Source organism: Juglans microcarpa x Juglans regia, chromosome 6D, assembly GCF_004785595.1.
Source record: "Juglans microcarpa x Juglans regia isolate MS1-56 chromosome 6D, Jm3101_v1.0, whole genome shotgun sequence".
Classification (NCBI taxonomy): domain Eukaryota; kingdom Viridiplantae; phylum Streptophyta; class Magnoliopsida; order Fagales; family Juglandaceae; genus Juglans; species Juglans microcarpa x Juglans regia.
Genome location: NC_054604.1, coordinates 29746875 through 29761544, shown reverse-complemented (window position 1 = coordinate 29761544; position 14670 = coordinate 29746875). Strand labels below are relative to the sequence as shown.

General features: G+C 36.9%; 3 protein-coding genes across 4 annotated transcripts; 1 reads left to right on the top strand and 2 right to left on the bottom strand.

Annotated features, from left to right (window-relative positions):
* The first annotated feature begins 3010 nt into the window (after positions 1–3010).
* LOC121235130 lies at positions 3011–4917 on the top strand. 2 transcript variants are annotated; one of them, XM_041131379.1, is made up of 3 exons: positions 3025–3495; positions 4385–4402; positions 4498–4917. In XM_041131379.1, the coding sequence occupies exons 1-3, from the start codon at positions 3132–3134 to the stop codon at positions 4632–4634; spliced, it is 519 nt and encodes a 172-aa protein (XP_040987313.1). In that variant the 5' UTR covers positions 3025–3131; the 3' UTR covers positions 4635–4917. The 2 variants fall into 2 exon arrangements, with proteins under 2 accessions (XP_040987314.1, XP_040987313.1); XM_041131380.1 differs by lacking the exons at positions 4385–4402; positions 4498–4917 and adding an exon at positions 3952–4358 and having other exon boundaries at positions 3011–3495.
* A 369-nt stretch (positions 4918–5286) lies between these two features.
* Positions 5287–7039, bottom strand: LOC121235129 (probable WRKY transcription factor 53). The gene is made up of 3 exons (XM_041131378.1): positions 6412–7039; positions 6198–6326; positions 5287–6076 (listed from the first exon to the last, which is right to left on the bottom strand). Exons 1-3 carry the CDS (start codon positions 6735–6737, stop codon positions 5443–5445), a joined length of 1089 nt encoding a protein of 362 aa, XP_040987312.1. The 5' UTR covers positions 6738–7039; the 3' UTR covers positions 5287–5442.
* A 4236-nt stretch (positions 7040–11275) lies between these two features.
* On the bottom strand, positions 11276–14389 carry LOC121268903 (transcription factor CPC-like). The gene is made up of 3 exons (XM_041173172.1): positions 14096–14389; positions 13684–13771; positions 11276–11542 (listed from the first exon to the last, which is right to left on the bottom strand). Exons 1-3 carry the CDS (start codon positions 14148–14150, stop codon positions 11419–11421), a joined length of 267 nt encoding a protein of 88 aa, XP_041029106.1. The 5' UTR covers positions 14151–14389; the 3' UTR covers positions 11276–11418.
* Positions 14390–14670: the final 281 nt, after the last annotated feature.

Below are 14670 nucleotides of genomic sequence, written 5' to 3'. Positions count from 1 at the left end.
TCACCTTGATTTCCCAGAACATGTTTGCCGTTTAAAAAAAAGTTTATATGGACTTAAGCAGGCTCCAAGGGCTTGGTTTTCCAGACTAACTGAAAAATTGCAGCACATGTAGTTCGTTGGATCAAAGGCAGATCACTCATTATTCACTCTTCACAAGACTGATTTTTCTATCTTCATCCTTATATATGTTGATGATATAATCATCACTGGAACGTCTTTTGAAGAAATTAATCTATTTATTCAGCAATAGGGCTCGGCTTTTCTTGTGAAAGATTTAGGCACACTTTCCTATTTTCTCGGAGTGGAAGCATTATTCGATGGCCGTGATCTTTATTTATCACAAAGGAAATATGTAGCCGACCTGCTACAAAGAGTAAACATGCATGAAGCTAAGCCTTGTTCAACTCCAATGAGTACCACATGCGCTTTATCTAAATACGATGGCACTGATTTTTCAGATCCGCAACTTTATAGAAGCACGGTTGGTGCTTTACATTACTTGGGTTTTACTCGTCCAGATATTGCTTTTGCAGTGCATCGTGTTAGCAAATTTATGCATCAACCAAAGGTTATTCACTGGCAAGCCGTCAAACGGATTCTTCGGTATCTAAAGTTCACAGTTGGCTATGCCCTTCATTTCCATAATAACTCATATCACTCTCTTGAAGGCTTCAGTGATGCAGACTGGGCTGCCAACAAAGATGATAGACGTAGTGTTGGAGCCTACTGTATTTTTCATGGATCAAATTTAATCAGTTGGAGCTGCAAACAACAACCAACAGTTGCCCGTAGCAGCACAGAATCGGAATATAAATCACTCTCAAACACAGCAGCCGAATTAAGTTGGATCCAATCGGTTTTGAGTGATCTACAGCTTCCCTTAAAAACCAGTCCAAAATTATGGTGTGATAATATTGGAGCAACTTATTTGTCATCTAATCCAGTTTTCCATGCAAGAACAAAACATATTGAAATTAATTTTCACTATGTTCGGGATCAAGTTTTGGCCAAAAAACTTCACGTCTCTTTTCTTTCCACAAAAAATCAGCTTGTTGATTTATTAACCAAACCACTTTCCTCGGTTCGATTTCAATATTTACGGGACAATCTTCATGTTCAAGAATTGCCCATTCGATTGAGGGAGCGTATTGGAGATAAAGGTTGAAGCATTCAAATAATCCACCAGAATTAGTTTACCTTGCTGTTACTGATATTGCGCGCATCAGATTTGAAGTATTCAAAGCTCCACCAGATTTTACGTTGCTGATATTGCGCATCATATTGTTGGCTTACGTTGTAGTATTTTTTATTTTCAAAATAGTTGTTATACTGGAACAGAGTTACTAAAATCTCTGTATCTGATATTGATCAAGCTTTGACCAAGTCTTTAGGCTGTTCTTTTTGAATTCAAATACTTTTCTTTTGTAAACTTTTCTGCATGTGCGTGTTGCACTCCCGTATGAAACTCACTTGAATTGTAAATTCATATTATAAATCAATGTGAATTATATGCGGTTTGTATTCAAGCCGAACACTTTTAGTCCTTCTTTTTATTATCTTACAGTCTTAGAGTATACAAACTTTACGCACTCCTTTTTAAAAAAAATAGGATCTACTATTAAAAAATTTTCATGTGGATTATAGATTTACTTACTTTTTTCAAAGGGAGTGGGTGGTGCTTGCACATCCTATGACTGCAAACATCATTTCTATTATGTAAATTAAAAAGAGATTGAAAAATCATAAAAACATAACTACAAACTAATTTTCATATAGATCATTGACCTTAAATAATATTTCTTATATTTTCACTTTAGATTCCATGCTAAGAAGGCCAATATTGTATAAAAAAAAAATTGGATCTATATTAATAAGTTTATTATTTCTTCTAAACTTAGTTTTAATTTTAATTTTGGAGAGGTCACGTGCTTGAAAATAGATCATATATAGAAATTAAACAAAATCTTGGGATAATAAGAAAAAAAAAATCAGAGAGATGCATTTTTAGGTATACTGAAATTTTAAAAAAATTTTAGAGATGATACGAATACGATTATAAATTTTTTGGGGGGGCAAATTTTTATATTTTCAAAAAATTTTGCCCAAGTATAACGTGGGTCCGCCACTGTTTTAGATTACAGTGTGGTATGTGTATGGCGATTAATAATTAGGAGCTCGATTTAGTATAACAATAAAATCCATTCCTAGATCTTGAGGTAATGTATAACAATATTGTAATATTTATTTATATTTATTATATATGGGCTAAAAGTGATGAATTCATGGGATGGAAATAATCTTGCTTCCAAAAAAGTAATCCATATTGGTCAAGCATGTTATTAAGTTTTGAAGATAGCACACTTTTGGGTGGAGAAAGGTCAATCCATCAATCTAGCCTATTCACACTAAAAACCTCTGTCAATTTATCATAAGACTTCATAATATTTTCCATGACATTTTGGAAAAGTTCAAATGCTGAACAAGACCTTCTGTTAACCTCATTAAGTTGTCAATGCCTTGATGCCAATTTGGGAACCTTATCATTAAATGCTTAACTGGATAATGTGGAATGAAGTAAATGAATATGGAGAGAAAACAAGTAAAATAAACAGCATATGATGCATATCAATAAATAATCTATTCTATTCTGTGATATCAAAGACCAAAAAGAAAATGGGAAACAAACAATCCAATACTCCATTAGAAGTCTTTTAAGTTACAATATAATCATCAGTAAAGTTTAGGAGAGAAACTTGTATAATTGAGAATTAAGGAAGTGAATTGAACCAAAAGGAAAATTGTAGAAAACTTGAAATTGAGGAATTTTTTCCAAAGTTTTTTGGTGGAGTTGAATGTTGAGATCCACATTTAGAATATGAACATCATTCCCGGGAAGTCCATGATTATGGCCCCTTACTAGGCCCAATACAAAGAAAACGAAACCAGGCAGCAATCCTAGTATTCGAATTTGACAGTCCCGATAGGCTGGGCTCTTAGATTTTTCATGATAAGAATTTGAATGGTCCATCCCTCTCCTTCCTCAACTATATGGTATACACTGGCAATACTGCAACAAATTTCACCTCGTGCAACAAAGAGGAGAGAAAAAAATTCAACTTTATTGCTGAAATATGATTACAAATCCGATATTTCAATCTCTTCTTAGCACTCCGACCTTCTTGGTCCCTGCAACTGTTCTGGGTTCTTCTCCTTTCTTGCAAAAACCCCTCGAGAATCCATGTAGAAAAGGCAGGGAACCCAAGGGTTACAGAGAGAGAAGGCTTGGTAAGATAAGGGGAGAGGTTGTTTGCTGGGCATTGCTCCCAGTTGATCCATGGGCACCCAACATCGATTCAGAGAGCATAGCTTCGCAGCTTTTTGCTTTTTCTTTGTTTCCTTACCTCGGTTTCTTGTACTTCATCACCAAATCCAAGTCTGCTCCAAAGTTAACCCTTTTTGGGTTCTACTTCTTGCTCGCCTTTGTGGGGGCTACCAGTGAGTTTCTCAGACCCATTTTCCTCTATATTTACTTTCGTGTTAATGTTGGGATGTGCTGATTTTAAGTTCTGTTTGTAATGGGATTTTTCACATTGCTAGTTGTACAATTATGAATTTAGCACTTTTTAGGTCCTTCTGGGAGACCCTTTTGCTCCGTGTATCACGTAAAGCTTTCTCGAGTTATCAAACTGCTTTGGTAATTATTCCGATTATGGCAAAACTTGTAACTATGCTCTGGAGAAACAAGTAAAAATTTACTGGAGAAATGGTAGTTAAATAGGTCTAATATGTCTTCCAATCCCGAGAACCTCGTTTATTTGCACGCAAGGCAAACAGGCAGCAGCGTAAATTGTATGAGAACCGGGGAAACCTGTTTCCCGTGAAGTTTTTTGAGCGCCAAGATTGTTCACCTTTGTTCAAATTCTTCGAACTAATTTTCTTTTATTATTGCAGGCGTTTTTTGTGTCCTAAGTGGTGATAGAGCCAAAAGGTCATTTCAAGTTTGTAATCTGCGTACTGAGAGTGCCATAATAGGTGATGGATGGTGGGGGATCGTTGCCATCTCCTCCTGTCCGCGTTTTTGTAACATCGTATCATAAATCTAGTAATTTTGTTAAGACTGAATTAGTTTCCTTTGACCCAAAAGTCTTCATACTTTTTGAATCGTTGTCTCCTGAATGGGTTGCCATGGTCTGTCTTGTTAAAATGCACTGAAGAATCGGCCTGCGTGAAATTTCATTTTGTGAAGGTTACCTATATTGGTATCATTTCGGATAACAGAATAGTTATCATTTGCCTTACTTTTGCCACTTGTTTATTACTGTCAACTGCTTTGTCTTAACTTTACTAATTTTCTTCATATTGGTCTTTCTTGCCCGATGAACAGTTCCTGCTGGGATTTATGGTAACTTCTCTCACTATGGAGCAATACCATAATTCGATGATCGAGTTCACATATAGATGCCTAACTGTGTAACTCTGTTTATATGTTTGAAACAGCTAAGGTACATTATGGTACTTCCTTGTCCAATGTGGATTGGTTACATGGTGGAGCTGAGTCACTTCTTACTCTAACCAATTTGTTTATCGTAATGGGGTTGAGAGCAGCTCTTCGGAGAGCTGAAGATGCAAAGTAAAGCACATCCAATTAGGAGAGTTCAGGTGGTATGGTTCTCAGTATCTTCTAAAATCTCTACAATAATCTTCTCTATTCTGGCAGATTTGGCGCCTCTTATTGTCCTATTTTCACTCCAGATTAAGCCCAAGTGGCTTCAGCTGCTGTGCTTTTGCTTGTGGTTGAGATTTGTCGCCTCAACTAGATGTACAATAAAGAATACGTTAAGTCATCTGATGTTGGTTCGTTTACAGAATCTCTCTGGACGTAGAATTCCAATAAATCATTTTTATTTTCTATCTTCATTATTGCTGTTTCTATTGTATTCTCATTTAGTGGTTTGATGCGTTTTACATTGCTTCATGATTTCAGATAGTTTTCTTTTCCATTAAAGCGATTGCTGTATTGGATAAAGATATTACTTTTGTGTAACGCTTTGGTTTTGGGAGATAAAACCGGTAAATAAACCATTCTTCGATGATGTTTTCCTTTGGCTTCTTGGAGGGCCATAATATTCCATGTAAATCCTGATCCCATATGGTTACTGCTATCTACGCTTTCCTGCTGAAGTTATGGTGCAATGCCAGAGTGGATGGATTCTTTGGTTTTGGACTGGTATCATTGGTATAACAACCAACTAGAAGAACCGTATGCAAGATTTTGGAAAAAAAAAGAACCCGTTAACCAGTATCTATCTCATAGCTAAAACTAAAGGGGGTTCTATATATTCTACAAGCATCCCATCCTTATGAAACAAGCTAGATTCGACAGGTCTAAACAAGATTGCATTACACATGCATTTTTTTTCTTAATTTAGATCCCAAGGGGAATTAATTTAGAGCCCGGGTACACGGTTGATAGTCAAATGGGAAATTTGGCTCAATTTCCACTGGGTGCAGTGAGAAATCCAAGTCTAGAACAGGGGAACTGGTGGCTGAAGCGTTGGCTGAGATTATCTTACTGAGTTCCGATTCAAAATGATGCTCGTTGTGAACCCCTCCAAAGTTGCTCTTCTCGAATGGGGACACTGCGAAGTAGTTTGATTCAGGGGTGGCCGGAGAAAAAAATGGCGAGGAAAAACTGTCCAGGAGAGTGTTACGGTCGAAAGCTGAAAGTGAAAAGCCATTGTTCTCACTATTCATGCATCCAAAAGAAGTGGAAGGAAAAGAGAAGGGATATGTCATCTCTTTACTGTCCAAGTCCTCAGTAGCAATCCTCAAACTGCTTCGAATGTCTCTGAGGATGTCAAGTGGTCGCTCTTGTTCATTATGATTGTTGTTGTTGTATTGTTTCTGTTTTTGCTTTTCTGGTGATGGTGATGCTGGAACCAAATTGGTAGCATGGGAACAGGTGTGCCTTCCTCGGTACGTGATGTCAAATGCGTTTGGGTCATCATCTGATCTTTGCACTAGCTTTGTCGCCCAGCAGTTTTGAGAGTTACGCAATGTGCATCTATAGTAGCTTCTGCAAATGTGATATATAACGTTATTTTTTTTTCCCACAATGGCCAAAGACACATGTTTGTGCGCACGCCGCACGTGTGGATGACCCAGTTGACTTCAAGTAAATAAGAAAAGACTCTCACCTGGGATATTTGGCTCCTAGGATGTCTTTCTGACCATATTTTCTCCAACTATAGCCATCTTCATGGGGTCCTTCCAACCCAGTCTCAGATCTCACTCTCACATGGTCCGTCCATCTGGGCAATATCTTCCTGCAACCCAATTTAAAAAACATGTATTAGCTAAAGTTTCTTGGCAGTAGACAAGAATTATGTTTTGTGGCTCTCTGAAATTCACCTCTTCTTTGAGATATCGTCAGTGCCCTGATGATCCTTGATACCCTTCTCAAATTCATCGGTCCCGAGACTTCCGTTGACAGAAATTGGAGACCCGGGTACACCTGCCATTACTCCTTCAATCTGGGGCTGTCCGATCGAGCCACTCCATCTCAGAATCATAAGAGCCTTCTCATATGAAGCTAATATCCTCTGCAACAATGTCTCTACGGTCTCGGGTGATGACGATGCTGTACTAAATTGTACCCTTAACTGTTTCACTAGCTCCATTCCCTGTATTAGTTCACCAATCAGTGGTTTCTGCTCCCAGCTCCAACCGTTCTCCATTTTCTACTATGCTTAATTTCAATAAGGACTGCCGAAAGCAACAGAGTAAATTGTGCTAACTAAATGCGAACGTGTTGTCAAGAGCCAATTGGCAGCCGAAGTAGAAGCCAAAGGTATAATGGCACAAACGGTGAAGAATAAGAAGATGGTAACATGGACTTAGCCCGAATGAGAACGTTTTTTTTTTTTATTCTTTTGGAGGATTTGGAGAAAGGAGCTCAGTAGCCGAGTAGCAGAGAGAGCGGGAAGGAGTGATAGCATAAGCTGAGGAAGCACAGAGAGGGAAGGTCTTGCATTTGAAGGAGAGATGAAGCGCTTGTATTTATAGAAACACTTTTCTGTTGAGAAAGGAAAATAAAATGAAAGGAGTGGGATATTGGAGGGGTCAAAGGTAGAAAAAAAAGCAACCGAGTTTTTTTTTTTCTGCATAGACCAGTCTTTGGTCATCAGGCAGGAGTGAGGAAGTCAAAACTGGACCAATTCAACTTCAATTACGTCTAAAAGGGTCTATCCCATAATCTCTCTCTTTCTATGATTTGTCCACGTTGGCATTACATGGTTGAAACTTGAAACTAAGAAAAAGAAGTAAGGCAAAGTTCAAGTTTGAAGAAGTAAACCAAAGAATTTTCAAACCTGACGCGTTGTTGCTAGATGTTTTGGCTTATTCCAAGTAAAATAGCAGAAGGGACCTGATCATGTGCAACAGTAGTAGTGTCTTCAACCCCTCTCTTACTTCCAATTAATTTTTTAGGTACTTCTTCAAGCCAAAATGATTAATCTCTCTTAGGAACTTTTTCACTGGCTCAGCCTCAGCATCTAATCCAGTCCAACCAATTTTTTAAAATAAACAGTGCAGTTTCAACTGTGACACTCACATGACTGCTATAGACAGTGCAGTAGTAGTACCATAGAATCCCAAAATACTAAACAATGACAAACAGGAATCTTATTGGAAAGGCTGATCTGGAACCCTGTCCTGGCTCTTTCCATTTAGCAATTACCTGAAACTTTACACCATGAAAGTAAACTGTTTTAGTTGGCTCTTTACTGTTTCAGAGAGGGAAGTCAGTTTCAATCTAACAAATTTAAAACATGATCAAGCATTTTTAATTCATCTTCACGTACTTGAATGTTTTGGTAACCTTAAACATGCAATTAAATATGCTTTCAGGCTGGCTCATATTTGGTACTTTTTTTAGCGTTCTTCTAGTTTTTGGAGGACATGCCCAGTTTGAACTCAATAATATTATTAAACTTTCCCCGAGTTTGCAAGGATTCAACCTTTTAGAAATCGAATGTGGAGGCTTGTGCAATGAAGACGAAGGGAGGAAGGGAGGGTTCCTTAGAGAGCTGTATTTTAAGTCCAAATTTCAATCTCAACATCACAATGCGTAAAAGAAGGTCTACTACTACTTCATTCCAAAAAATAATCAATTCCCAACACGGCGTTTTTGTGGAAAACAATTTAAGAGAGCCTGGAAAAGGACACATGCTGCTGCTAGAGCTAGTTTTTTTTTTTTTTTAGCGGTCAAATCAGCAATCTATAATTTAACTAAGAGATAAGGCCTAAAACCAATTTAAGAGATAAAGCAAAGAGGAGATAAGATAAATTGATTCATACTTCTAAGAAGAAAGACACATAGAATCTTAAAAGAAAAGAGACCCAGACTTCTAAAAGGAAATGACTTCACAAGACAAGTTAGACTCAATTACTCCAAGAAAATAAGACTTCTATATAAAGAGGAGATCCCCCCACAAATCTGACGAACTCTTCGTAGGCTCCCCTCAAAAGTTTCATACGTACAAACTCCACTGCACATATCGACTCCAAAAGATTTTCCCTAAATTCATTCATTGTATTGTGAGATACGTGAGACCATAAGAGATTGTAAAATCACTTATCATAGTAGATTTCGCTCCCAAACAACCCATGAATGTATGCATTATGCCGAACTACGTAAATCTATGTCTCTCTTTATTTGTTTTTATTCGCTTATTATTATTTATTTTACAGATGAACGCAATGAGTATTGTATCAACGCCCGAACCATCATCGTGGGGTCGGGGATGATTATTTCCTCCATTCCGATCTGTTATGTAAATTTTAGGCATTAACAGTTTTATTTAACCCAATATTTGGATCCTTCTGAATGTCCTTTACCGACCTTCCTCTTATTCCTGCCTCCTCCAGCGAACCCTGCATGGCTTTGTCTGAAGAAGATATCCAAAATGTTTTGTCGGATTCAACTGATATTTTGATTTCTTTGGTGGTGGTCGATTAATGTCACAGCATGCATCTGAGTGATAAGTTGGTTTCTCACTTGCTTTTCTTTTCCCTGGAATTTCGGGATTTGATGGAATCCCAACGTAAAAGGTTGAGTTTTCAGGTTCAGCCTAATATATGGATTAATAAGAAGTTCCCCAATTAAACCGATGGGCCAGTTGCAAGTATGAATTTCCATATTTTTTGCAAAATAAAAAAATTGTTCTAATTTTAATTTTTGTAATTTAATTATTGGACTTGATAAAATTTGCAACTAAATAAATCAATACAATCTTATCAGTTGTCATAATGAGCTCAACACATTTAAAAATATTTTAACTTTAAAATACAAAGATTGATCAAAATATAAAGAATCGTCCCTAAAATAGGAAAGAAAAAAATGCAAACCCCCACCCTTTCTCGGAGGGATCAAAGGGGTGGGAGACCACTTTCCCTTACCGTCTCTTGCCCATGATCAGGAGGTGGTTTCATGAAAGTTAAAGTAATTATTTCATGAAAGACTCACGCAGGAAATCACATTTGACATGATATACCATGACTTTCCAGATAATTGCAAACCCATAATCCATTAAAAGATTACATGATCATCACATCCCCAAAGCAACCGAAAACTGTAAAGGATTACTCTCAGAAGTGCACTTCCGTTTACTTAAAAAAAAAAAAGGTGCACCAAATCAGAAACCCATTAATTTAGGTGTTTTAATCTTGAAACCCCTAACATAATTAAGGGTTTCAGATTAGAACCCTAAACTAATTTAGGGTTCCAATCCGAATTCCTAAAGTCACAAAATTACAAAAAAACAATTAACACAAACATCAAAACATGACATGCACAAATCGAATCTCCACAATACACAAATCACAAAAACACAATCTCATCCCCCAGCTCCTCCATTTAATCTCATCCTTCCTTCAATCTCCATAACTCAAAAAAAAAAAAAAAAAAACACACTTCGGATTCGATTAACTTACCTTCAGCGAGTCGGCAACAGAGATGCAGACAGACGACGACGGCGTAGTGCATAGGACGGACATCGACAGAGTAGATGAAGACGAGAGAGAGAGAGAGAGAGAGAGAGAGAGAGAGAGAGAGAGAGAGAGAGAGAGAGAGAGAGAGAGAGAGAGAGAGAGAGAGAGAGAGAGAGAGAGAGAGAGAGAGAGTTTTTATAGTCTAAGAGAAGGGGCAAGGGAGGGGGATCAATCGCGAGGGGGACTCTTAATACCCCATACATATATTATGGGGTTGTTTTATGGTTGGGTTTTTTTTTTTTTTTTTTTTATATAAATACATATTTATAAAGATTTATAATATAAATATATATGTTATATGCGGGGTGGGGCTGGCCCCCCTCCGTCCCATGCCTCTGCTAAAGGGCTAGATGCGGGTGAGGCCACCCGTCTCGAGCATCGGCCCCACCCGCATCTGGTGGCAAGGTGCTAGCCCCACCCTGCCCATGTAGGGGCACGGAGAACGGGGGCGAGGTAGTGGGGTACGGGGCCCCGCTGCCCACTGCTTTTAAGAGCTAACATGTCAAATTTTTTACACGTGATACACTTTTATTGTTAATTTTATATATTGTTAATTTTATCAAACTATTTTTTCTTTTAGAAAAGTATTTGATAGTTTCATATATCTCATCCGATTTTGGGATTGAAAACTATATATATATATATATATATATATATATATATATATATATATATATATATTGCCAATGTGGATCTCTTCCTCACATATGAGTCCATGGCCACGTCAAGAACCCAACACCAACAATTTTGCCACCAAACCATGTAGTGAAGCATCGGCTCTAGAAGTCTGATGTCAGAATGGATGGTGATCGATGTTGTGCTCCACTGCTTAATGTTTAGGTTTTCTAAAAATTATTAATATTATAAGATTCATTTTAAACATTTTTGTCTCTCCTAACCTAATGAATTGGTAATTGAGATATTAGTACTTTTAGGATATCAGCATCCACAAAAAGTCTTAAATTCGAACCATGATATATATGCAGAATATTAGTAGCATATATATATATATATATATATATATATAGGCACACAAACACAAAATCATGAGCAAACACATCCAAAAGAGTAAGAGTCCACTATCATATATATATAGGAGATGTCGTCAAAGAGAGAATCTATTAAAAGCAGGCGAATGAAACAGTACTTACAAAAGAAGAAACACAAGATCAAGAAGAGAAGAGATCAGAAGGTACGTAACAGATCGATGCATGGAATATGGAACTATCAATCAAAGAGAGAATCTATTAAAACAAACTTTATATGCAAGAAGAATTATTCCATGCCAACACAAGAAGATCAGAAATCCGATCGATCTACTAATTAACAATTAATTAATTAAGGTAGCGCCCAACATGATCATGATCATCACGAATAATTCTTGGCAGCTGCGTCTCTTTTCTGGGCAAATACCTCACCATGTCTCATAATCCAAAACCTCTCTATTTCTTCTGGTTTTCGCCCTGGAACACGACCTGCTATCAAATCCCACCTGCTTAGAAATTAATAATATTGCATTAATTAACTTATTAACTTTTTTTTATTAATATTGCCTACTTTAATTTAGTGATGATCATCAGAAACTGTCACACAGTCGATACATATATATAATTTCCAGCTAGCACAAGTGAAATAATATGAAAGCATATTATATATTAATTGGACTTTATATATGCATGCACCTTCCTGGAAAAGAAATAAGCGAGCATGCAATTTCAGTACTCCATCCTTTTTTATTTTCTTCTACCATATAGTTTAGACACATGCGCCTTGAAAAATTCCATCGAACTGTTCTCATAAAATCTTAAATCTGTAAAGATAAATATTGGAGCGCCTATACATGAAAATCCCTCATGAAGAGCTCTCTCTCTCGCTCTCTCTCTCTCTCTCTCTCTCTCTCTCTCATGTTTAAGCACTTCTTCTACGTGCGTACGTTTCTGATCTCGTGATATTCTCCACCAATATTTAAATAAGTTGCCTGCTAGGATACATTTCCTCCAACAAGTAGTGGATCGATCTATTCACTTCAAGCAACATGGCTTCCATTAGCACGTAATTGGTAGATGTCATGTCTCCATTATTGCACTCTAATGGATTGTTGCCATAAAGAAAGAGTATCCCACACCTTTCTTAAATAATAATAATGCGCCCCTCAAACAAAAACAAAACTGGGGACCCAAAGTACTGTTGGTTTTACGACAATACAAAACGATCGATGTCCGGTCACGTCTCCACACTCAGCATTCAGCAAGTAATTAACCTCATCTCTCTCTCTCTCTCTCTCTCTCTATATATATATATATATATAAAATAAAAATGATACTTTGCCCCCCACGTGAAGTTACTGCTAGAATATTTTAATTTCTTTTCTTAATTATTAAAGAATTGACTAATAATAAAATTGTATATTTATTTTTAATAATTAAGAATGTTAAAAAAATATTTTAAAAAAATTAAATGCACTAAGAACACGTCGAGCGATATAATCCCCTAGCATTGTCCTGTGGAAAATGGCAGGTACAAAATGTACGGCCTATGATCATTTATACCGATTATTTTGTAATTTTATCGGTACTGTAGGTGGCTTTAGCACCATCCATATATATAGACACTGCTACACTCACCGGATAAAAGTCACCAACAAGTCATTTGGGTGCCTTTTTTTTTCATATATTTTTTTAATCTTTTTAAAAATTTTAACAAAATTCACAATATCATAAAAAAATAATTAATTATTAACTAAAAAGAAAAGAGACAATCGAGACCCAAAACATTTTCATATATATTCACTGTACATATATTAATTATCAGCGAACGTACCACTCCATAAATGTAATGGGAGACTGAGTAACTAAAATGGCAAAGACAAAATCAAATAAGCCACTGCCAAGCAGCAGTACTACAGCACATGCATGTATTTCATGAGTTTTTCTTTCTTTTCAGTTATTTTATTTTCGTATCTCCCGTGAATAATTATGCCGTACGTAACCTGGCCTCTTTCTACATGATTCACAATATCAAAATCATGCTGCCGAATACTCGAAGAGCTATCGTGCTAGCTATGGAGCAATTATTCGTCTTGACTGTTTCATTTTATGATCATGCTTCTTTCTTGTAATCACGCTGTCGTGGCTTGCCCTCATTGCAGCCACCTAACTTCTAATTAATTAGAATAGCAAGAGCATAAGCTAAAGCATATATCGGGTCCACAGCATGCCTGTCGTCTTACCTATTGCGTTTCTTGTTTCCGATCGAGTACTGATCTACTAGTTCATGAGGGAGACGAAGAAGCAGCAGATCATGATGATCAAGTGCGCGCGCCATGGATTGCGGCCTCGAGCTAGCTAGGGAGACGAAGATGATCCGAATTAGGTGTAAAAGGCTCTATATATGCTCTATACTCTCATCATGAATCTTTGGCCTTAGATATGTGGTTGGTTGCTTCTCCTAATTTTCCTCAACTTCCCGTTAAATAAAAAAATGTACGACATTCATGTGTACAGTGATATAATTAATTTAGTAAGTGATCATCTTTTTGCGTGCTGTTTGAAGCTATAAATCTAACACTAAAAACAATGCTAAAAATGGTAAGAAGCAAACTGAAGTACTATTGGCCGGAAGTAAATTCTATACCTGTCCCCAACAAGTTTGTACATCCGGAAGATGAGATCCTCTTCTTGTTCAGTCATCTTTATGAACTCCCACTCAATACTGCTCACTTCTGCACCCACTAACAATAAATTATTATAAGCTGGGTGTTGTAATATATATGTCATGTATCGCATATTCTGAATTTTTTTTGGTAGACATATATATATATATATATATATAGGTATCGAGTTATATATATATATATATATATATATATATATATATATATATATATATATATAGATCGTGATCTCTCTGCAGGTCTTTTATATGCATAGTATAAATTAATTAGTCTACCCATTTCTTAATTTTCTTAATTGGAAATCAAACGGATCCATAGAAACGGAAAACTGAAGTATCAGACCACGAAGTTTGAAGGAAAGAAATACAGAACCTTCTGACGTGGAGCTCTTTGTACTCTTTGCTTGTTTCCGCGGACGTTTATCCATTACTCCCGAAATCACTCGAGGGCGGAAGCATGCGCGCGCGCGCACACAGAGCGAGAGAGAGAGAGAGAGATCAAATAGTTACCCTGAAGATGGAGTACTATAGATCACCTTGAAGAATTTCATCAAGTAGCAGTACTTAAAATGACAAGATCTAAAAGGGAAAAAAAATGGAGAGAGAAGCTGGAAGGCCAGGGGGGGAGGGGGGGGTATATAAAATGATCTCCAGGATAAGTCTGCAAGGATTGTATGGAGAATGGAAATCAATGCTTGTGATACGCTGATCAGAGGATATAACAAGTTTGCGATGCTGCATGCATGGAATGACTGGTGCGACCGAACAGGCATATAGGGTCATGAGTTGACTTGTAGTTATCGTCGTTCCATATATATATATATATATGGCTCTCTCTTTTTTAACAGACTACTTTAAGATATATTAGATTTTGGCAACTCAAGCCTATATATAAAATCACTCCCACGTACATTTTCAATATAAAGGAAATTAAACTTGCACAAATTA